The sequence below is a fragment of the Lithobates pipiens genome, unplaced genomic scaffold (genome assembly GCF_037356315.1).
Source record: "Lithobates pipiens isolate NorthernLeopardFrog02 unplaced genomic scaffold, aLitPip1_a1.2 Scaffold_27, whole genome shotgun sequence".
NCBI classification, from domain to species: Eukaryota; Metazoa; Chordata; class Amphibia; order Anura; family Ranidae; genus Lithobates; species Lithobates pipiens.
In genome coordinates, this window is record NW_027507788.1 from 15,821,475 (window position 1) to 15,844,598 (window position 23,124).

The 23,124-nt window shown below is 48.5% G+C and overlaps 1 protein-coding gene across 1 annotated transcript in view; it reads right to left on the reverse strand.

Annotated features, from left to right (window-relative positions):
- The window catches only part of LOC143933364 (uncharacterized), a 69,485-nt gene that overhangs the window by 23,012 nt on the left and 23,349 nt on the right, over nt 1–23,124 (reverse strand). The window contains exon 5 of the mRNA XM_077456232.1: nt 5,861–5,971. Coding sequence (XP_077312358.1) covers nt 5,861–5,971 — 111 coding nt within the window. The remainder of the gene's footprint in view (nt 1–5,860; nt 5,972–23,124) is intronic.

Genomic DNA, 23,124 nt, shown 5'->3' on the forward strand with positions numbered 1-23,124 from the left:
ACCTCAACCCTATGTATTGTGGACCGATAGTGGTCCTTACAGAACAGCAGACTGTACCGCACTGGCGCACTGAACCCTATGTACTGTAGCACCCTAGACCAAGTTACCAGTCCTTATAAGAACTTTTGTGGACCAAGCAGGTTGTGTGTTAGTGATTAGCAGACTGTACGTCAGTCCCTATACCAATGAAGGACTGCTGCAGTATAGGGCAGCAGTCAGCAGTGGTGCACCTCAAACCTATGTATTGTGGACCGATAGTGGTCCTTACAGAACAGCAGACTGTACCGCACTGGCGCACTGAACCCTATGTACTGTAGCACCCTACACAGACCAAGTTACCAGTCCTTATAAGAACTTTTGTGGAACAAGTGAGTTGTGAATGATTAGCAGACTGCAGCAGAAGGGCAGCAGTCAAGTATAATATCCTTTCTATATTTGGAAGAAAGAATATTATACGTGTACAAGCCTATTACCGTACCACTGATACCAGTCCTGAAAAGAACCTTTGTGGAACTAATAGTAGCAGCAAGTCTTTAATCTGACCCTCACTGCCTGACAACACTGCTTCCTTCCTGTCCCTATACAAAGTGGCAAAAAAGAATATACTGGAACGATTAGTGGTTACTGGAACAGCTCTTTTGTGGACCTGATAGTAACAGCTAATGATGATGATGATGATGATGATGATGATGATGATGATGATGACTAATCTGGCTGTCCCTAAAATAGCAGCAGACACACCGTCCTTTCCCTTTCTGTAAACTGACAAAAGACACTCAGGCTGCTGCAACAATCAGTAGCACAGCAAACCTATATACACCTAACACCTATACCAGTCCTGAAAAGAACTTTTGTGTACCAAATAGCTAGCGATTTATCTCTCCCTACTCCACACAGCAACCTCTCCCTATAATGACAGAAGAAAGAATGTAAAATGGCCACCGGATCGGGTGTATTTATAGGTTAGGGGGAATGTCCGAGTGTCCATGTGCTGTAATGTCTCAATTGGCTGGCCTGTACCCCATGACAGACGTGTCATCATAGGTCAAAGTTCTTTTACACATTAAACACGTAAGTCCGCCGGGGCGAACGAAGGGAAAAGGCGAGCGAACGTGCGGACCGCGAACGACCGAAATTCGCCGCGAAACGACCGCCGGGCGAACCGTTCGGCCATCACTACTTACTGGCATAAATGTTCCGTTTTCTTTAGTACGGAACTTACATACCTAGTGAACTGTTGACTTCCCATCCGCACAATCCTTATTTCACATTTTGATTATAAATTCTTTCACTTATCTGTGTTTATCACTATGGATTTCTTATGTGATTAGCCATCATTGGTATCTTGTATACTTAAGCGGGAGTCCGCCGTTTTTTTTTTTTTGTTTTTTTTTTAAAGCCAGCAGCTACAAATACTGCAGCTGCTGTCTTTTAAAATAATGACACTTACCAGCCCAGCGTGCCCGCGATGTCGGCACCGGAAGCCGATCTCTCGATCATCTCTCGGGTGCTGCCGCCGCCATCTTGGGTATGGGAATCAGGAAGTGGAGCCTTGCGCCTTCATTTCCCGGTTCCCTACTGCGCATGCGTGAGTTGCGCTGCACAATAAGGATGGTCCCCGCTGTCTCTGGGATCCGTGTGTTTCCCAGCAGGCAGCGGGGGGACCTTCGGAAAGGGGTGTAGCTTCTGCAGAATCTACGCCGGAAGTGGGTGCAGATACCTGTACTGTACAGGTACCTGCACCCCCCTCCCTTCTGAAAGGTGCCAATTGTGGCGCCGGAGGGGGGAGGGTTCCAATGAGCGGAAGCTCCACTTTAGGGTGGACCTCCGCTTTAGTTACATTTTCACATATAAATTTACATACCAGCGCTACACTATTTTTCATTCATCTATTAGGTAGACCTATCACGGTCCAGGTATGGGATAGGATAGGATTTGGTCTTCTACTTTTAAGCCCTCCAAATGTGTAACCCAAAGAGAAAGATCCATAAAGATTCTCCTGATTTGGTATATGATGTCATTCACAAATATGATTCCTCAGTCTCGCCACGCTGCTGGCATCGCGGAACCGATATGGGTTCTTTATTTCAGCATTTTTTTGGCAGTGTTCTCTGATCCAACCCTTTTGGCATGATGTGAGGCTACTAATACAGAAGGTGGTGGATGTGTCGCTTCCGCTAGATCCCTTAAATTGTTTATTGGGGCTTCCTTTTTCAGGCTTAAAGTGGTAGTAAACCCGCTAATGGTTTTTTTTTTTTTTTTTTTTTTTTTAACCACCTGCAAAGCAAAGGCATAATGAGCTAGTATGCACCGCATACTAGCTCATTATGAAATACTTACCTTAGAACGAGGCCCCGACATCTGGCCCGATCCAAGCCGAGGGTGCTGACATGCTCCCTCTGCGTTTCTTCCGGGTATCGCGGCTCCGGCTCTGTGAGTGGCCGGAGCCGCGATATCGTCACTTCCGCGGATTTTTTTTATTGTGTGATAAATGTACATACAATCAGGGCCGTCTTTAAGGCAGGGCAAAAGGGCCAGCTGTCATTGTTGTGGGGCCCAAAGCAGCTGCCTCATACTTGCCAACTAGCTCAGTTTAAATTCCCTTGTCCCTTGAGGTTTTAGTCCTGTGCTGTGTCCCGATATCTCAGTGTGAAGTGCTGCTACTAATGCTGCCCAGCTCTGCCCTATTGTTGTGTACAGATGACTCACCTGCAGACCCTGTGTTTACATGTAAATAACCGACATTCATATGTAAATAGCGGCGGCATTACTAAGCAAATAGCTGCGGCTGGCGGCATTGATATGTAAATAAGGGCAGCATTCATATACATATCATGCCCCCCTGCAGTGAGAAGATGATGTGTTGTAACCTCTAGCAATCAGTGAACAGTATTACTGCACAGTAATCTCTAGCAACTAATAACAAGCAGAAATCATTTGCTGTAACCTCTAGCAACTAACCAGTAAGACGTAATGTGTGCTGTAACTTCTAGCAACCAGTCAGTAAGCAGTAATGATATGCTGTAACCTCTGGCAACCAATGGCAATTGCTGCCTGATCTGATACAGTAAACTGATTTTAAAGCGGGAGTCCACCGGGAGTTCCGCCGTTTTTTTTTTTTTTTTAAAAGCCAGTAGCTACAAATACTGCAGCTGCTGACTTTTAAAATAATGACACTTACCCGCCCAGCGCGCTCCCGCGATGTCGGCACCCGAAGCCGATCTCTCGATCGTCTCTCGGGTGCTGCCGCCGCCATCTTGGGTATGGGAATCAGGAAGTGGAGCCTTTCGGCTTCATTTCCCGGTTCCCTACTGCACATGTGCGAGTCGCTCTGCGCAATAAGGATGGTCCCCGCTGTCTCTGGGATCTGTGTGTTTCCCAGCAGGCAGCGGGGGACTTTCGGAAAGGGGCGTCGATTCTGCAGAATCTACGCCCCTTTCCGCAGAGAGCTATCCCGGAAGTGGGTGCAGATACCTGTACTGTACAGGTACCTGCACCCCCCTCCCCCCTGAAAGGTGCCAATTGTGGCGCCGGAGGGGGGGAGGGTTCCAATGAGCGGAAGGCCCACTTTAGGGTGGACCTCCGCTTTAAGTCTAGCTTCTATTTATTTTATGTCTTAAAGCAGGCGGAGAGCGAGATTGCATGGGGGGGGGGCCCAAGAAAAATTTCGTCCAGGGCCCAATCAATATTAACCACTTAATAACCGGCCTATAGCCGATTAACGGCTATAGGTCGGTTTGCTATCTCTGAGAGGCCGTTAATTAACGGCCTCCCGGAGAATCGTTCGTGCGCGCCCCCTGGGGCGCGCACGCCGGAACATCCGTGCTCGCCGAGTTCACGGGACCCGGCGCAACACGGATCGCGGTAAAGGACCAATGGCAGCGGTCCTTTACCACGTGATCGCTCCGTCCAATAACGGAGCGATCACAAATGTAAACAATTCGGCTTGCCGGGTCAAGCTAAGGTCATCAGTCTCCTCTCCTCACACCGATGCAGCGTGAGAGGAGAGGAGAACATTCCAGTGAAACTAAAAAATAACCGTGAGTGCCCAGCAGTGCCCAGCAGTGCCCAAATAGTGCCACAACAGTGCCAGAACAGTGCCAGACCAGTGCCATCTATCACCTGTGCCACATCTGTGCCACCTGTGCGACCTGTGCCACCTTTGCCACCTCTGTGCCACCTCTGTGCCACCTCTGTGCCACCTCTGTGCCAGCAGAGCCACCCCAGTGCCACCCCAGTGCATACCAGTGCCACTACAGTGCATACCAGTGCCATACCAGTGCCATACCAGTGCCACACCAGTGCCACACCAGTGCCACCTGTGCCCATCAGTGCCACCTGTGCCCATCAGTGCCACCTGTGCCCATCAGTGCCATCTGTGCCCATCAGTGCTCATCTGCGCCACTGCAGTGCCACATCAGTGCCGTCTGTGCCCACCAGTGCCGCCTGTGCCCACCAGTGCCGCCTGTGCCCACCAGTGCCGCCTGTGCCCACCAGTGCCGCCTGTGTGCTAATCAGTGCCACCAGAGCCACACCAGTGCCACCAAAGTCACTATAGTGCCCATCAGTGCCACCTGCGCCCATCAGTGCCACCTGCGCCCATCAGTGCCACCTGTGCCACTGCAGTGCCCCATCAGTGCCGCCTGTGTCCATCAGTGGCGCCTGTGTCCATCAGTGCCCACCTGTGCCCATCAGTGCCCACCTGTGCCGCCTGTGTCCATCAGTGCCCACCTGTGCCGCCTGTGCCACGACAGTGCTCTGCAGTGCAGCCTCACCAGCCACAAGAATGGCAAAAAAATATTTTACTAGTGAGGAAGCCTACAAGCTTCTAGGAGGTATTAGATGTGTAATTTATGCTCCTAGAACGCCTGAAGTTGCTACTTCAATGTTGGACTTGTGTATGTGGCCAGGCTGTGTAAAAGTCTAACACATGTGGTATCACCGTACTCAGGAGGAGCAGCAGAATGTATTTTGGGGTTTCATTTGTGGAATGTATATGCCGTGTGAGAGAAATAGCCTGGTAAAATGACAATTTGGTGTGAAAAAAAATTAAAATAAAAAAAATCTTTATTTTGCAAAGAATTGTGGGAAAAAATTACAACTTCAAAAAACTAACCGTGCCACGTACTAAATACCTTGGAATGTCTACTTTCCAAAAAGGGGTCATTTGGGGGGTTTTTGTACATTACTGGCTTGTTAGGGTCTCCAGAAATGAGATAGACTGTCAGTACATCAGCTGTGATCAAATTGATACATTTTCAGTGATTGGCACCATAGCTTGTAGACCCTATAACTTTCACGCAGAATAAATAATATCCACTAATTTGGGTTATTTTTACTAAAGACATTTAGCAGTATACATTTTTGGCCAAATTTATGAAGAAAAATTACTTATTTGCAAAAAATTTTAATAGAAATGAAGAAAAATGCTTTTTTTTACAAAATTTTCGGTATTTTTTCATTAATAGCACAAAAAATAAAAAACGCAGAGGTGATCAAATACCACCAAAAGAAAGCTCTATTTGTGGGAAAAATAGGACGAAAATTTCAGATGGGTACAGTGTTGCATGACCGAGTAATTGTCATTCAAATTGTGAGAGCACTGAAAGCTGAAAATTGGTCTGGTTATTAAGGGTGTTTAAGTGCCCAGTGGTCAAGTGGTTAAAGACGGCCCTGCATACAATAAAAGCCCAAAATGACTTTTTTTGAGTAGAAAACAAACATTAGAGCTATTATTATGCAGCTGACAAAATAATATTCTGAGATTTTTATTTAGCCCCTCCTGATTTTTAGATGTTTGAACAGAAGCAAGAAAGATTACAGATGAGAGAGAACCAAAAGAAAAAAAAATGTTTCTTACCTTTGGTGGTTATCTGGTAAGCGGTCGCACATCTGGAATTTGCGGGGATTACACTTAATGAGGCGCTACACGTTTGGGAATATGTGGATGAGCAGACGACACATGAAGTGCCTAAAATACAAAACAATCACATTAAAGATGAACTTCAAAACTGAAAACTGATAAGCTCAGCTCTCCGTCACTCTGCTCTCCCCTCCTCCCAGCATGTCCTTTGCACTGCAGTCCATTTGATTGGCTCCTTATTTATTCACCCTCCCCCAGTGTAAGGCTGATAACCAGTACAATTCAAGTGCTAACACTGCTTTCATTAAAACAACAAACAAAAAAAAAAAAAACACAATTAACCACTTCAGCCCCAGACCATTTGGCTGGCCAAAGACCACTTTTTGCAATTCGGCACTGCGTCACACTAACGGAGCACGCGGCGGGCGCGTGAGCCCACATGTGACCATCTGTCTGGACAGTGCTGGTTGGCCCTGTGCTGATAATAACATGCACTCTCCCAAGAAAAAAAAAACAAACTCTCTAGCAATTCACACTAAACTGAGCATGTCCCCCAAGGCTCTGTTCCAGCATCGGGGTGGCCACCTGCCTGGGATTCACACGGACATTTTGGGTTCAGAATCATGTGTCCAGGTTTCAGACTGCCTGAAACCCGGCACATTATTCAGACCAGACTATGGCTTCCAGATACATCTAGATGAGAAGGGCTGACTGCCAAGGGGTGAGTGAGCTCACCATCCATCCCTGTCTGTGACTGAAGTCTCCCCCCTTCTCTCTCCTGCCTCTGAGAGAGTACACTAAGGTAATTCAGGGTTCTCAGAGCACCCCTTACATCAGAGTTCCCCTTTACGCCAGAAGCCACAGTGTCCCCCATATATCAAAGTCCTCTCCGTACATCAGAGTTCTCAGTGTTCCCCCTTAAATCAGAGTTCCCAGAACATCCCCTATGTCAGAGTCCCCAGAGTTCTCCCTTACATCACAGTCTGCAGAGTCCCGCCTTACAGTAAAAGGGGAACTTCGCGAATTTAGATGTAAAAGGGGAATTCTGTGGACTCTGATGTAAAGGGGGACTCTTCTTATTAACTTCATATGATTAGAAATGTTATTTAATAGCAAAATATATGTATATTTTATACTATAAACAAAAAATTGCTGTGTGCCGCTAAAGTGTTCGGGTTTGACTAGGGTTACCACTAAGGTGGGAACTCTAGCCCCACCCCCCAAATCCATAGCCCCACCCCCCAAATCCATGCGTCCATCCCCTAATTTACATGCAGGGCTCCAGGATGCATGGATTCCAATGGGGTTTGTTTTTTTGTTTTGTTTTTTTAGAAGCACATGATTAGATCTGGAGGCTCTAATTGGCTGATACTCGCTATGGTCTTTCTGATTCTCCTCCCGGCCAATCCAGGCTCAGGTCCTGAGATTGGCTAAGAGGAGAAGTGATCCTATTGGCCTCTGAGGAGGAGGAGGGAGGAGATACAGGGGAAGCCGCGCTGTCGTGAAGCCAAGGAAGGAGGAGACGCAGAGGCCCGCTGCCCGGAGGAAGCCCGTGATCTAGATGGGGTAAGTACGGGACCCAAAAAATTATACCACCAGCCACCACTACTCTGCTCTATCAGCAGATGAATTGGGGACAGTGGAAGAAGGGGAGGATCGGAGAAGACGGGATAAAACAGCCTTTATACACAATGCAGAGGATTAACCCCTTAGGTTCCACAGTGAGTATAACAAGCATGCTATTCTGCATATACAGACAGATTCTCACACAAGTGGGTGGGCTCGGTGTGCAGTGAAAACGACCATCCCTGGCACTTACCCCAACTAGCTTGCGGCTCCTACCGGTGGCAGGCTACGGACAGATTGCGGTCTCCTTTGGGCAAGTTGCGGGCCCCTATGGGCAGTGGGCTCCTATAGGCAGTGGGCTCCTACGGGTGGATTGCGGGCTCCTACGGGCGGGATGTGGGCTCCTACGGGCAGTGGGCTCCTACGGGCGTATTGCGGGCTCCTACAGGCGGATTGTGTGCTCCTACGGGTGGATTACGGGCTCCTATGGGCAGGTTGTGTGCTCCTACGGGTGGATTGTGGGCTCCTATGGGCATGCTGCGGGCTCCTACGGGTGGATTGCGATCTCCTACGGGTGGGTTGTGGGCTCCTACGGGCGGATTGCGGGCTCCTATGGGAGGGTTGTTGGCTCCTATGGCCATGTTGCAGGCTCCTATGGGTGAAATGCAGGCTCATATGGGTGGGTTGCGGGCCCCTATGGGCAGGTTGCTGGCTCCTACAGACAGTGGGCAGTGGCTCCTGTGTTCTCTCCTCCTCTTTTGCATCAAGGCCGCTTCTGCTGTGCAGCTCCTCCCTCCTCCTAGGCATCCAATAGGATCGCCTGTCTTTTCAGCCAATCGGGTGAGGGGTCACAAGACCTGCTTCCTGATTTGCCCGGAGGAGGATCAGTGTGGCGATAGTGAACATTCAATCACTATTGTCACATAACTGGGTGGGCTCAGGGCGCAGTGCCCTGCTCCCCCAAGCCCACCCTTTTTGAAGCCAGGGCTCTAATCACATGCTTCGAAAAAAAAAAAAAGTTTTGGAATTCATGTCCATGTAGATTAGGGGCCGGTGGCACATGGATTGTGGGGGGGCAGTGCCCCTGCGTTTCTTATGGATGGGCCGCAACTGACTGCACATAGTGATTAGGGTGTTCCCAGGCACACCTGGCACACCCTCTGCACACGACTATGAAGGTGGCTGAGGCTGGGGTATCTCCTGAAGGGGCTGCCTGAATGATTTGCAAAACATCTATAAAGTTACTCAAATCCAGTTGAATGCAACTAACTACTACTAGATATACAGTGGTGTGAAAAAGTGTTTGCCCCCTTCCTCATTTCCTGTTCCTTTGCATGTTTGTCACACTTAAGTGTTTCGGAACATCAAACCAATTTAAACAATAGTCAAGGACAACACAAGTAAACACAAAATGCAATTTGTAAATGAAGGTGTTTATTATTAAAGGTGAAAAAAAATCCAAACCATCATGGCCCTGTGTGAAAAAGTAATTGCCCCCTAAACCTAATAACTGGTTGGGCCACCCTTAGCAGCAACAATTGCAACCAAGCGTTTGCGATAACATGCAATGAGGCTTTTACAGAGTCCTGGAGGAATTTTGGCCCACTCATCTTTGCAGAATTGTCCTAATTCAGTTACATTAGAGGGTTTTCGAGCATGAACGGCCTTTTTAAGGTCATACCACAACATCTCAATAGGATTCAGGTCAGGGCTTTGGCTAGGCCACTCCAAAGTCTTCATTTTGTTTTTCTTCAGCCATTCGGTGGTGGACTTGCTGGTGTGTTTAGGATCATTGTCCTGCTGCAGAACCCAAGTTCGTTTCAGCTTGAGTACACGAACAGATGGTCGGACATTCTCCTTCAGGATCTCTTGGTAGACAGCAGAATTCATAGTTCCTTTTATCACGGCAAGTCTTCGAAGTCCTGAAGCAGCAAAACAGCCCCAGACCATCACACTACCACCACCATATTTTACTGTTGGTATAATGTTCTTTTTATGAAATGCAGTGTTCCTTCTACGCCAGATATACTTGGACACACACCTTCCAAAGAGTTCCACTTTTGTCTCATCGCTCCACAGAATGTTGTCCCAAAAGTCTTGGGGATCATCAAGATGTGTTGTGGAGAAATTGAGACGAGCTTTGATGTTCTTTTTGCTCAGCAGTGGTTTTCTCCTTGGAACTCTGCCATGCAGGCCATTTTTGCCCAGTCTTTTCCTGATGGTGGAGGCATGAACGCTGACCTTAACTGAGGCAAGTGAGGCCTGCAGTTCCTTGGACGTTGTTGTGGGGTCTTTTGTGACCTCTTGGATGAGTCGTCGCTGCGCTCTTGGGGTAATTTTGGGCGACCGGCCACTCCTGGGAAGGTTCACCACTGTTCCATGTCTTCGCCATTTGTGGATAATGGCTCTCACTGTGGTTCACTGGATTCCCAAAGCTTTGGAAATGGCTTTATAACCCTTTCCAGACTGATAGATCTCAATTACTTTCTTTCTCAATTGTTCCTGAATTTCTTTGGGTCTCGGCATGATGTGTAGCTTTTAAGGATCTTCTGGTGGACCTTACTGTGTCAAGCAGCTCCTATTTAAGTGATGCCTTGATTGTGAACAGGTGTGGCAATAATCAGGCCTGGGTGTGGCTAGAGAAATTGAACTCAGGTGTGGACAACCACAGTTATAGTATGTTTTAACAAGGGGGGCAATCACTTTTTCACACAGGGCCATGATGGTTTGGATTTTTTTTCACCTTTAATAATAAACACCTTCATTTACAAATTGCATTTTGTGTTTACTTGTGTTGTCCTTGACTATTGTTTAAATTGGTTTGATGTTCCGAAACACTTAAGTGTGACAAACATGCAAAGGAACAGGAAATGAGGAAGGGGGCAAACACTTTTTCACACCACTGTATATACTATACCTGTAGGATCCTAGAAGCTGAAATCACTGTAGTAGACGGCTCTACTCCAGTGATCTCCACTAACTTCCAGGTCCCGGGCTGATTGGCTGCCCTGCGCTCGGCATGGGCACCAATCAGAGAACGCTTTGCATTTTCTCAATGAATCAAAAGTCAATCAGGAGCACCATATGTTATCTTCAGGGTCAGAGGAACGCCAGGCATAGCCGTAAAAAACAACAACATTTACTTATCCAAATGGTATAGTCAATATATTGCACATTAACCACTTCAATACCGGGCACTTTGCCCCCTTCCCCAGGACAATTTTTAGCTTTCAGCGCTGTCACACTTTGAATGACAATTGCGCGGTCATACAACACTGTAACCATGTGAAATATTTTAATCATTTTCTTTCCACAAACGGAGCTTTCTTTTGGTGATATTTGATCTACACTGGGGTTTTTATTTTTTTTGCTAAACAAACTAAAAAAGACTGAAAATTTAAAAAAAAAATGAATGGGCACTGATAGGCGGCACTGATGGGCACTGATAGGTGGCACTGGATAGGCAGCACTGATGAGGAGCTACTGACAGGCATTACTAATGGGGCACTGATTGGCACATTTATGGGCACTGATTGGCACTTTGGGCACTGACAGGCATTCTTTATTGGACACAGGCTGGCAGCTGATAGGCAGTGATTGGCAGCTGATGGGTACCTTTGGTGAGGGCTGCACTGATAATGATGATTATCAGTGCAGACCCTTCCCTCTGACAGGGAGAGCCGCCGATCGTCTCTCCCTGTCAGCGCGAACCGAGAAAAGCCGTTTACCGGCACTTCCTGGTTCACGCAATGATCAGCTGTGATAGGTCACAGCTGATCACGTGGTAAGAAGGCTCCTTACCACAATAGGAGATGCGGTGTGTCACACAGCACCTCCGATCGCCACGCTGCACGCCCCCGCGGGCGCACGTTGGCTTGTTATCCTGATCACGTCCTATGACGTCCAGTCAGGATAAGAGAACCATTTTGCCACCGTTATATTGCTATATGGCGGGCGGCAAGTAGTTAAAGGGGTTGTAAAGGTTAATTTTTTTTTTTTAAATAACAAACATGTTATACTTACCTGCTCTGTGTAAGGGTTTTGCCATAGGCTCTAATAGGCTTCAAAAAAGGTGTTTTCTGTGTTAGAAAAGTGTCTGTTACCCATCACCTGATTGGCTGAAAGGACAGGTGCTGTGATTGGACGCCTATCAGGAGGAGGGGAGGAGACGCATGGAGGAACCAGCTCGCCGTGTCTGACCTGCTGCAAGGTCCCACAGCTCACCGCCGTCACCTGCTGCCTGACCCACCACCAAGACAGGGTAAGTCCTGGGCAGACAGCGAGAGGGTGGAGGGGGGTCAAAGTGGCAACTTTAAGTGGGCACAGTGGCAGCATTTGATGGGCACAGTGGCAATATTTGATGGGCACAGTGGCACTATTTGATGGGGAACAATGGCACTATTTGATGGGCACAGTGGCTGCTTTTAATGGGCACAGTGGCTGCGTTTGAGGGCACAGTGGCTGCGTTTGAGGGCACAGTGGCTGCGTTTGAGGGCACAGTGGCTGTATTTGATGGGCACAGTAAAACTGCAATTGATGTTTTTTTTCAGAATTTTTCAGTTTGTTTGCACCATTTGAGCACCAGCCGCCACTGAGGCCGCGTACACACGCGCGGACTGTTCGCCCAACCTTGTCCGCTGAACAGTGTTTGGGCGGACAGTCCGCTCGTGTGTGGGGCTTCAGCGGACAGTTTCAGCGGACAGTTGGCCGAACAAGGTCTTACGGAAATTCCGAAAAACTGTCCGCTGAAACAAGGTTTCAGCGGACTGTTCGCTCGTGTGTAGGCTTGTTCGGCCAACTAAGTCTCGCGCATGCTCAGAAAGGATTCCCACGTCGGAAGGTTGCATTGCAGTGTATAGGACGTCGTATTTTTCGTCCCGTCGTACGTGCCGTTCACGTCATCGCGCACGGTTTCAGCAAACTGTTCGTCCGTCGTGTGTGGCCATGTCCGTCCATGCTAAGTTTGAGCGGACTGTTTGCCGAAACTGTTGGACGGACAAAGTTGGGCGAACAGTCCGCGCGTGTGTACGCGGCCTAATGGAAACTAATCCTGGATGTTGCCTTTGTGACTGCTGATGAACAGAGGGAATTCCGGTGTCTGTCGGGGCTCAGACTGCAGATAACCAGGGACTAGACATGTGCAATTAGTTTCGTACGAAACGAAAATTCGTACGAATTTCCGAAAACTCATACATTCGTACGAATCCGAAATACGAATTTTTATGCATACGAATTCCGTCCGAAATTTCGTTTACGAATTTCGGATCCAAATTCATAACGAAAATATGTAATTGTTAGGAAAAGTTAACAAACCTAAAAGTTAAAAAACCCAGGAAGTCAGCACAGCACATGGATGGTGGGAGCCCCCTCATAATGATAAATTCATCATAACGAAAATTCGTAATTGTTACGAAAAGTTAATTAACCTCAGGCCGCGTACACACGCGGGGACTGTTCGCTCAACTTTGTCCGCTGAACAGTGTTTCAGCGGACAGTCCGCCCGTGTGTGGGCTTTCAGCGGACAGTTTCAGCGAACAGTCTGCTGAACAAGGTTTTTCGGAATTTCCGAAAAACTGTCCGCTGAAACCTTGTTTCAGCGAACAGTCCCCTCGTGTGTAGGCTTGTTCGTCAAACTAAGTTCCGCGCATGCTCAGAAAGGATTTACACGGCGGAAGGTTGCATTGCAGTGTATAGGACGTCGTATTTTTCGTCCCGTCGTACGTGCCGTTCACGTCATCGCGCACGGTTTCAGCGGACTGTTCGTTCATCGTGTGTGGGCAAGTCCGTCCATGCTAAGTTTGAGCGGACTGTCCGCTGAAACTGTTTGACGAACAAAGTTGAGCGAACAGTCCCCGCGTGTGTACGCGGCCTAAAAGTTAAAAGGAGGGGAGTTTGATTGGCTGAAGGGAGATCATAAGATGCATAATTAGGAATCTTTGTTGATGGAGAGGGTGGTAACTGAAGGAGATATTTTTGCTTTGGGGGGGTCAGTTTAGAGACCGGGGGGTTTAATTTTTGGAGGGATATTTGAGGGAGTGAGATATTTTTCAGTGGAAATCTTTGCATGGGGAGGGAGGGTTCTTAGGAGGGAGAGGGGGATTTTTTTTTTCTTTTAAAAGAGATGTTTTAAAAAAAATTATATTTACCTAGGTGAATGGAGCATTGATCCAATGTTGCATCTGTCCCCAGCTACTTCCAAGACCAACAACAGAGCGATCCAAGACCACTGATTACTCAGTTCTCAGTCTTCAGTGAGAAAAGAGTGATGGCCGTCAGTCCCTGGCTCTGCCCCCCCCCGCCCTCCTCCTCCAAGCTCACTGGAATGCCATGCTGTGGAGGGGGCAGGAGCGGCTGGCTCAGGGTCTCAGCGGGTCACTGAGAGGCTGAGCGAGCTGCTGGTCCAGGCATCTGGGTGAATCCTGACTTTAAAGAAGGATTCCACCAAAAAAAAAAATATTAAAAGCCAGCAGCTATAAATACTACAGCTGCTGACTTTTAATAAATGGACACTCACCTGCCCCGGGTTCCAGCGATGCTGGCAGCCGAGACCGATCGATCGCTCGGCTCTCGGCTGCTGCCGCCACCATTCTAGGTGAGGGAATCAGGAAGTGAAGCGAATCGGCTTCACTTCCCCGTTCCCTATTGCGTATGCGCGAGTCGCGCAGCGCAATAGGAAATCTCCGCGCTGTCACTGAGACCCGTGTGTGTACCAGCAGACAGCGCTGCAGGGCAGGAAATGGCGTAGACTCCCACGGGAGTCTATGCCCGGAAGTGGGTGTAAATACCTGTCTTTGACAGGTATCTCCACCCACCTCCCCCCTGAAAGGTGTCAATTGTGACACCGGAGGGGGGGAGGGAATCCGATCAGCGGAGGTTCCACTTTAGGGTGGAATCCCACTTTAAAGTGAGGATCTTTCCACAGCCTGGACCAGTTGAGTGATGTCAGCTGACAGCGGGCTATAGCTGGCTGTCGGCTAAAAACGGGTCACAAAAGTGCAGAATGAACTGCGCTCCTCCCCAGGAGAAGTACAACCAAGCAGTACGCCATCACTTCAGAGCGCATGCACCGGTGATGTCACTTGCTGCTTTCCATGTGAATATCTCCTAAACACCACAGTTTAGGAGATATTCACTGTACCTACAGATAAGTGTTATTATAGGCTTAATTGTAGGTACAAGTTCAAAAGTTGGGTTTACTACAGTTTAAGACTAAATAAAAGCCAACCATATTGACCAGATGCAAAGGGCGCCATCCTGTGGTAGGCAGTGCACAATATATATATATATATATATATATATATATATATATATATATTTAATCTCTGAAAAAAATTCATAACATTTCTTAGGACACAGTTTTTTAAGGTTTAAATAAATCACTAAATTTACTGCCCACACCAATATGTTACCCTTTGCACCTGCTCAACTTGCACAGTAAGGTTAGCTAAATCCAGTCTTGGGTCTCATTCATACATCCTGCATGACCATGGTGCAGCACGTATACTGCAAATACCTGCACCCAGGATCAGATGTTCTAATATCTGCTCAGCCTGTACACCTGAGCATGAGCGTAGCATAAGGGGTTGCAGGGGTCACAATCTCAACCCCGCCCCCTAGCCCCAGGGGGCCCCTGCAGCCTCCCTGTCATATTGTCATATCCTCCACAAAATCCAGCTCCGATCTGCCCTAGGGGCCCCACAGCCACGCTCCAGTATTGGGCTTCTACTTTGCCTTCCACAATCCACAACCCTTTGTTCCCATTGGCTGGGGAGAAGCTGTGAAGATTTCCTCATTGGAGAGGAGCATGAGGTGAGAAGAGCCCAGGATGGGGAAGTGTCTGTGCTGTGTGCTGGCAACATGGAATGGTAACCGAGATCAGCGAGGCAAGAGGAGGAGAGTGCCGTCTTCTAGCCATGATGGGACCAATCTCACTGGTGAGGTATGACACTGCCCAGTGTCTCCTAGTTGCCAGCTGGGATTCTCTGTACCCCCCCCCCCACCCGGAGATGTCTACTTACCCCTCTTCCCCGACAACTGGGGAAAAGACACACACCTCCGGGAGGTGCCCTTCCCCCAACACTGACAGAGAAACCTTCAAAAATTGCAAAAACAAATCCCTTAACACCCCCTCGGGGGGCCCCTGAAGGGCTGCAGGCTCCAGATTTTGTGTCACATGGCTTTCCCTCCCTGATCTAAGTTGATCCCCCAAAGCCCCCTGACCACCCTCATCCACCCTGCAGGCTATGCCTGGCTGCTGAGCTCCTTTCCCATTACAGCACTCTATACTGCTCCTCCTCCGAAGGGCTGAAATCACATTCCTTTACAACACAGCCAGTTAGCCATGATCTGCACAGGGTGTATCTGCAACTACACTGCCGTTCTGACGAGAGCATTTCACAGGTCAGAAGGGTAACATAAAAGGCAGATAAATCCTGTGAAGACTGACAGACTGTGTGTAAAGGAATGTGATTTCGGCCCTGTGTAGTGTGTGTGTGTGGGGGGGGGGGGGAGCTGTATACAGTGCTGGAATGGAAAAGGAGCTCTGCCAAGTTACCTGCCAAGGGTCTCTATCCTCTCATTCTCCAGCGGTGATCCCTGTCCTCTAATTCTCCAGCAGTGATCCCTGTCCTCTAATTCTCCAGCGGTGATCCCTGTCCTCTAATTCTCCAGCGGTGATCCCTGTCCTCTAATTCTCCAGCTGTGATCCCTGTCCTCTGATTCTCCAGCTGTGATCCCTGTCCTCTGATTCTCCAGTGGTGATGCCTGTCCTCTCATTCTCCAGCGGTGATCCCTGTCCTCTCATTCTCCAGCGGTGATCCCTGTCCTCTCATTCTCCAGCGGTGATCCCTGTCCTCTCATTCTCCAGCGGTGATCCCTGTCCTCTGATTCTCCAGCGGTGATCCCAGTCCTCTGATTCTCCAGCGGTGATCCCTGTCCTCTGATTCTCCAGCGGTGATCCCTGACCTCTAATTCTCCAGCGGTGATCCCTGTCCTCTGATTCTCCAGCGGTGATCCCTGTCCTCTGATTCTCCAGCGGTGATCCCTGTCCTCTGATTCTCCAGCGGTGATCCCTGTCCTCTGATTCTCCAGCGGTGATCCCTGTCCTCTGATTCTCCAGCGGTGATCCCTGTCCTTTGATTCTCCAGCGGTGATCCCTGTCCTCTCATTCTCCAGCGGTGATCCCTGTCCTCTCATTCTCCAGCGGTGATCCCTGTCCTCTCATTCTCCAGCGGTGATCCCTGTCCTCTCATTCTCCAGCTGTGATCCATGTCCTCTGATTCTCCAGCGGTGATCCCTGTCCTCTAATTCTCCAGCTGTGATCCCTGTCCTCTCATTCTCCAGCGGTGATCCCGGTCCTCTGTTTCTCCAGCGGTGATCCCGGTCCTCTGATTCTCCAGCGGTGATCCCTGTCCTCTGATTCTCCAGCGGTGATCCCTGTCCTCTGATTCTCCAGCGGTGATCCCTGTCCTCTGATTCTCCAGCGGTGATCCCTGTCCTCTGATTCTCCAGCGGTGATCCCTGTCCTCTGATTCTCCAGCGGTGATCCCTGTCCTCTGATTCTCCAGTGGTGATCCCTGTCCTCTGATTCTCCAGTGGTGATCCCTGTCCTCTGATGTGAAGAGGAACTCTGGGAACTCAAAACTCTTAAGTCACTTTGAGTATCTTGGCGTACGGTGGATGTATCTGCACGCACGTTGGAAGTAGTAGGGGGTCAACTTTTGCATTGTGGCCCACAAGCTTCAAGCTACGCCTCCTCACCTGAGTGATGGGCTGAAAAGAGCCAAGGCCGTCTGCTGCTGTAAACATGTATCCACCTATATCTGCACTTCCAATGGTTACCTGCAGGTGGGGATACATTTTTGCCCTCGGATAAAATCTCTCTGCATCTAGGGTCAGAAATTTGTCCTAACAGCAGGTACCCACTGTGACCCACGGTTTGTTGGTGTGTCGCTCAGGCTCAGTTGAGGTGGGGAGTAATGTAGAGTATACAGAATGTGCTGCAGGAGTGCCGGTGAGGGATGGAGCTCATCCCAGCTTCCGTAGTCAATGAAGAGAAGAGAGAAAAAAAAATCCCTGGTGCCGCACATCCACAGAGTCCTATGGTAATGTAGTAGTGATGGGAGAGACTACTTCAGCCTAGGTTCACCAGGCCACATGCCAATGTGTTTTGCTTTGTTCCCCGGAGCTTAAACATGGGGACCACTGGATGTGCAGATACATCTTTAACAGCAGCGGCTCTTTTCAGCCCATCACTCAGAAGAGCAGCGGACAAAAATTGGAACATCGGGGATCCTGGCTGTAGGTATTCATGGTGTATTTGCCATTACATGGCCATTTAGATCATATCAATGAGATCTAAAGCCTGGTTCACACGGTAAGATTTTTTCAGTTCAACGCAGTGGGCTGAACGAATAAAAAAATGAGGGAGCTTAGGAGGAGCTCGCTGTACTAATGAGTACTATTCAGTTGAATGGGGATCATTTTGTGCTGCATTGCAAAGCCTCATGGCCCCACTCTGCTGTCACATGGTTTTACCGTAACAACAGACCCCCAACATAAAAGTGCTAATGATGCCTTTGAAGTTTGAAAGACCAGAACACCCCCCCCCCACCTGGAAAAAATATATATATATGGCCCTGATTGTCTTGATTACATGTTTCAGGGCACGCCCCTTCCTCGGGTCATCGGTGTGCCCTGAAACGAGTAGTCAAGACAACTGGCTTTTCTTATCGTTCTATCTACTTGTGATTGGCTGCTGCCAGACTGTCCCGCGATTTGCCCTTCCCGCAGTTTTCTCTTGGAGTGTTTCCGCCAGCCTGTGACCTCATATTTTTAACCTTTTATGTTCAATATATTGACTATACCATTTGGATAAATAAACTGTGTTTTTTTATCGCTATGCCTGGTGTTCTTGTGACCTTGGGGGGTAACATGTCTTTCTCCTTAATAACTTTGTTTTGTGGATTCCTCACATTTATATGAGTATTGAACTGCTTGTTGTGGATCTACTCATAAACCATCATTCAATGTGTGACCCTAGTGCCCCTGCCATGTGTTTGCTTTTCTTCATAGTTAGTAAGGTTGAATAAAGACACCAGTCCATCCTGAGTGAGTGTCTACCCCTATCCCTGTACATCACACACTCACATTGGTCCCTACCCTCAAGGAGCCCACAATCTAAGGTCCCTATTCATATACTAGGGCCAATTTTGGACAGAAGCCAATTAACCTACCAGCATGTCTTTGGAGTGTGGGTGGAAACTGGAGTACCCGGAGGAAACCCATGCAGGCACAGGGAGAACATGCAAACTCCAGGCAGGTAGTGTTGTGGTTGGGATTTGAACCAGCGACCCTTATTACTGCTAGGTGAGGGTGCTAACCACTACACCACTGTGCCGCCCTTTCTCAATGAATGCAAACTGTTTTCAGAATGGACGAGGTGGAGCTCATGCCATCACCATCCCACCTCGGCACTTCATCAAATCAGAGAAGACTATGCAGGGCAGCCGCTTGGCACTGGACCCATAAACTAGTGGAGGAAGGGGTACTGCAGTGATTTCCAGCTCCCACTCGGATGGTATATGCATAGTTACATTGGGAAATCAGGGATGGAAAAGGGGGTCCTAAAAGGTGACAGATTCATCAATAGCCTTTAATGCCAAGCTGCAGCAAGCAAAGCCAACAGACTATTAGCATACATTAAAAAGGGATATACTCAAGAGATAAAACCATATTTCTACCACTCTATAAAACTCTGGTCCGGCCACATCTTGAGTATGCCATCCAGTTCTGGTCACCGGTCCTTAGGAAGGATGTGTTGGAACGGGAGAGAATGCAAAGAAGGGCAGCAAAGCTAAAAAGGAAGATCTTAGTTATGAGGAATGGCTACACATACTAAATGTATTTTCCCTGGAGAAGAGATGCTTAATATATGTACAGATATTTAAATGGAGATCCTAGCATAGGGAAAAAAATATTCAGTATCCGGTCGAAGACAGTTAAGAAGACACGTGGCCACTCAATGAAGTTGGATGAGAAGTGGTTAACCTTACACTGTGTAGGGGCTTTTATAACAGTCAGAGCCGTAAAGATGTGGAACTCCCTTCCACAATCAGAGGTGTCAGCAGGAAGTGTCGATCAATACACTGTTATGCCCTGTGCACACGATCGGACATTCCGACCACAAAATCCAACGGATTTTGCCCGAAACTTGTGTTGCATACACACTGCCGCACAAAGCTGTCGAAAAATCTGATCGTTCTGAACGAGGGGATGTCAAACACGTCGGGACTATACAGTAGCCAATAGCTTTCGTCTCTTAGTTTATTCTGCGTGGCACATTGTCCGTCGGAAATTGTCTACACATGATCGGAATTTATGCGATCGGATTTTGTTGTCGGAAAATTTTAGATCCTGCTCTCAAACTTTGTGCGTCGGAAAAAATCAGACAGAAAAAGTCAGATAGAGCCCACACACGATCGGATTTTCTGACAACAAGATCCGCTCAGACTTTTTCCATCGGAATTTCCGACCGTGTGTACAGGGCATTAGAGAACTGGATGCCTGTGTTACCAACATATACAACATATGCACACAAAAGATTGCGTCAGAGAATTGGGTGCCTATAATGAGCAGCATCCAGTGTTTAGTATACAGTTGTCTATGTTTTTAACTACAAATATTTGTTGTATAATAAATTTATATTTTTCTAAATTCATTGTGCAAGTCCATACTGTACCATGAGGGTCCATTTTGCCTCCATTTTCCAACATATACACAAACATTGACCCACCACATTCCCCAGAACCTTTGCCTTCTCCTCTTGCCCTAGGCATTGGACAGAACTGGCTTTGGCCACCTCCCCCTAGCAATGAAAAGTGAGTCATGGAGGCAGACCGATCCGATGGTCGTTGGGACAATACAGCTGAAGGACAGACTTTTTTCCAAAGAAAAGATGGCAGCCTCGTGCATCTCTATCATTGCAAAGCACTGATATGGTTAACCACTTGCCGACCGCCTAACGCCGATGTACGTCGGCAGAATGGCACGGGCAGGCATAAGCACGTACATGTACGTGATTTGCCTCCCGCGGGTCGGGGGCCCGATCGGGCCCCCGCCCGGTGCCTGCGGCGGTCGGTTTTCGTTCGGGAGCGATCCCGGACGAGGGGACGGCCATTCATTCATGGCCACCCCCTCGCGATCGCTCCCGACGAATGAAAATCCCCCGTGACATCACTTCCTCTCCTGTAATGTAAACACAGGAGAGGAAGTGATGTATTCTCTCCTCGTGTCGGTCTTTTTCGTTCCGGCACCGAGGAGAGCGGATCGGTGAGTTGCACCTAACACTACACTAACAGTAGAACACGCCAGGCACACTTTTCACCCCCCTGATCACCCCCCAATCACCCCCAATCACCCCTGCCCCCCCCAGTCACAGTGACACCAAGTGCATTTTTTTTTTTTTTTTTTTTTTTTTTTTTTTTTTTGCATTGGTGTCATTTGTGACTGTAATAACTGTTAGGGCAGTTAGGGCTAGCCCCCTTTAGCTCTAGGGTGCCCCCCTAACCCCCCCAATAAAGGTTTAACCCCGTGATCACCCCCCGTCGCCAGTGTCACTAATAAGCGATTTTTTTCTGATCGCTGTATTAGTGTCACAGGTGACGCTAGATAGGCAGGTAAGTATTTGGGTTCGCCGCAGCTTTTTATAGCGTCAGGGACCCCCATATACTACCGCATAGCCCCCTGATTGCCCCCCAGTTAACCCTTTCACCAGTGATCACCATATAACTGTTACAGGTGACGCTGGTTGGTTAGTTATATTTTTTTGTTTCAGGGCACCCGCCATTTATTACCTAATAAAGGTTTAACCCCCTGATCACCCGGCGGGTGATATAAGTTTTTTAGGGTCAGATAAGGCCTGCGTCGCCCCAGCGTCAGGTTAGTGCCAGTACCGCTAACACCCACGCGCAAAGCATACACCTCCCTTAGTAATATAGTATCTGATCAGATATATATTAGCGTTGCCAGCATTTTAGGTTTCCCAAAACGCATTGTTAGCGGGATCAGCCCAGATACCCGCTAGCACCTGCGTTTAGCCCCTCCGCCAAGCCCAGCCCAGCCCACCCAAGTGCAGTATCGATCGATCACTGTCACTTACAAAACACAACACACATAACTGCAGCGTTCGCAGAGTCAGGCTTGATCCCTGCGATCGCTAACAGTTTTTTTTGTAGCGTTTTGAAACAGTCGCTGACAGGCTAGGTGCTTTTTTACCTGTGAGTCTCACTAGTGTACCCCTAAATTTAGAGCCCAAAATGGCAAAGCGAAGGTACACTAGTGATGAGGCCTACACGTTTCTGAGCATGACAGATAGTGAAGAGGACGTCACTCATCTGTCAGATTCAGGCTCAGAATACGATCCTGTAGAGGACAGCGGCTCCATGACAGATAGCTCTGACGACGGAGATGAGGCCGCTGTTAAGAACAGGTGTGCCCAATCCCGTATGTATTCTGTTGTTGAGGTGCAGGAACCGCAGGTCACTCGTATGGAGCAGAGACGTACTAGAGCCGCTCAACCTTCTGGTGAACTGGCAAGCACCAGCGGCCTAGTACACCCTGGACCTACATCCAGCACTGCAGTAACACGTGGTGACGTGGCGAGTCCCATAAGTGCAGTTCAAGCTGGCGAGGTGGCAAGCACAAGTAGTGTCCCGCTGCCACCAAGAAGAAGACAAAGACAGGCCCGTCGTACCCATAGTGCCCTTCCTGCAGAATTCGCCAATCCTATTTGGGTGCCCACCACTTCTGCAGAACCCGTACTTCCCCCATTCACTGGCCAACCTGGCATTAACGTGGAAACAGTTGATTTTACGACACTTGACTTTTACTCACTGTTTTTCACCGAAGATCTCTTTAGATCTATTGTGGACCAAACCAATTTGTACGCTGCTCAACACATCGCCACTATTCCCCAGTCCGCCCTTGCCAGACAATGGAAACCAGTTACGGTTTCCGAATTTAAAATCTTTCTGGGCCTCTCCCTCAACATGGGCATAACCAAAAAGAGTGAGTTGCGGTCATATTGGTCCATTGACCCAATTCACCATATGCGCGTGTTCTCTGCTTCCATGTCCAGGGCACGATACGAGATGATTTTGCGGTTCATGCACTTCAGCGACAATGAACTCTGTCGTCCTCGTGGAGACCCTGAGTATGATCGGCTCTACAAAATTCGGCCCCTCATAAACCACTTCAACCAACGTTTTGCAGCCTTGTTTACTCCCGATCAAGTTGTCTGCGTTGATGAGTCCCTGATTAAATTTTCTGGTCGCTTGTCCTTCAAACAATACGTCCCCAACAAGCGTTCCAGATACGGGGTCAAGATGTATAAGCTCTGTGACAGGGCCACAGGCTATACACGTAGTTTCATGGTTTATGAGGGAAGAGATAGTCACGTAGAGCCGGAGAACTGCCCTGATTACATAGGAAGCGCTGGCAAGATAGTGTGGGACTTGGTGTCACCCTTATTCGGAAAGGGGTACCACTTGTACGTGGACAATTATTACACAAGCGTGCCACTCTTTAGTCACTTGTTTGATCAGCAGATTGGAGCATGTGGCACCGTGCGACCTAATCGCCGGGGCTTTCCCCAGCGGCTTGTAGAGTCCCGTCTTAGGCTGGGGGAGAGAGCCTGC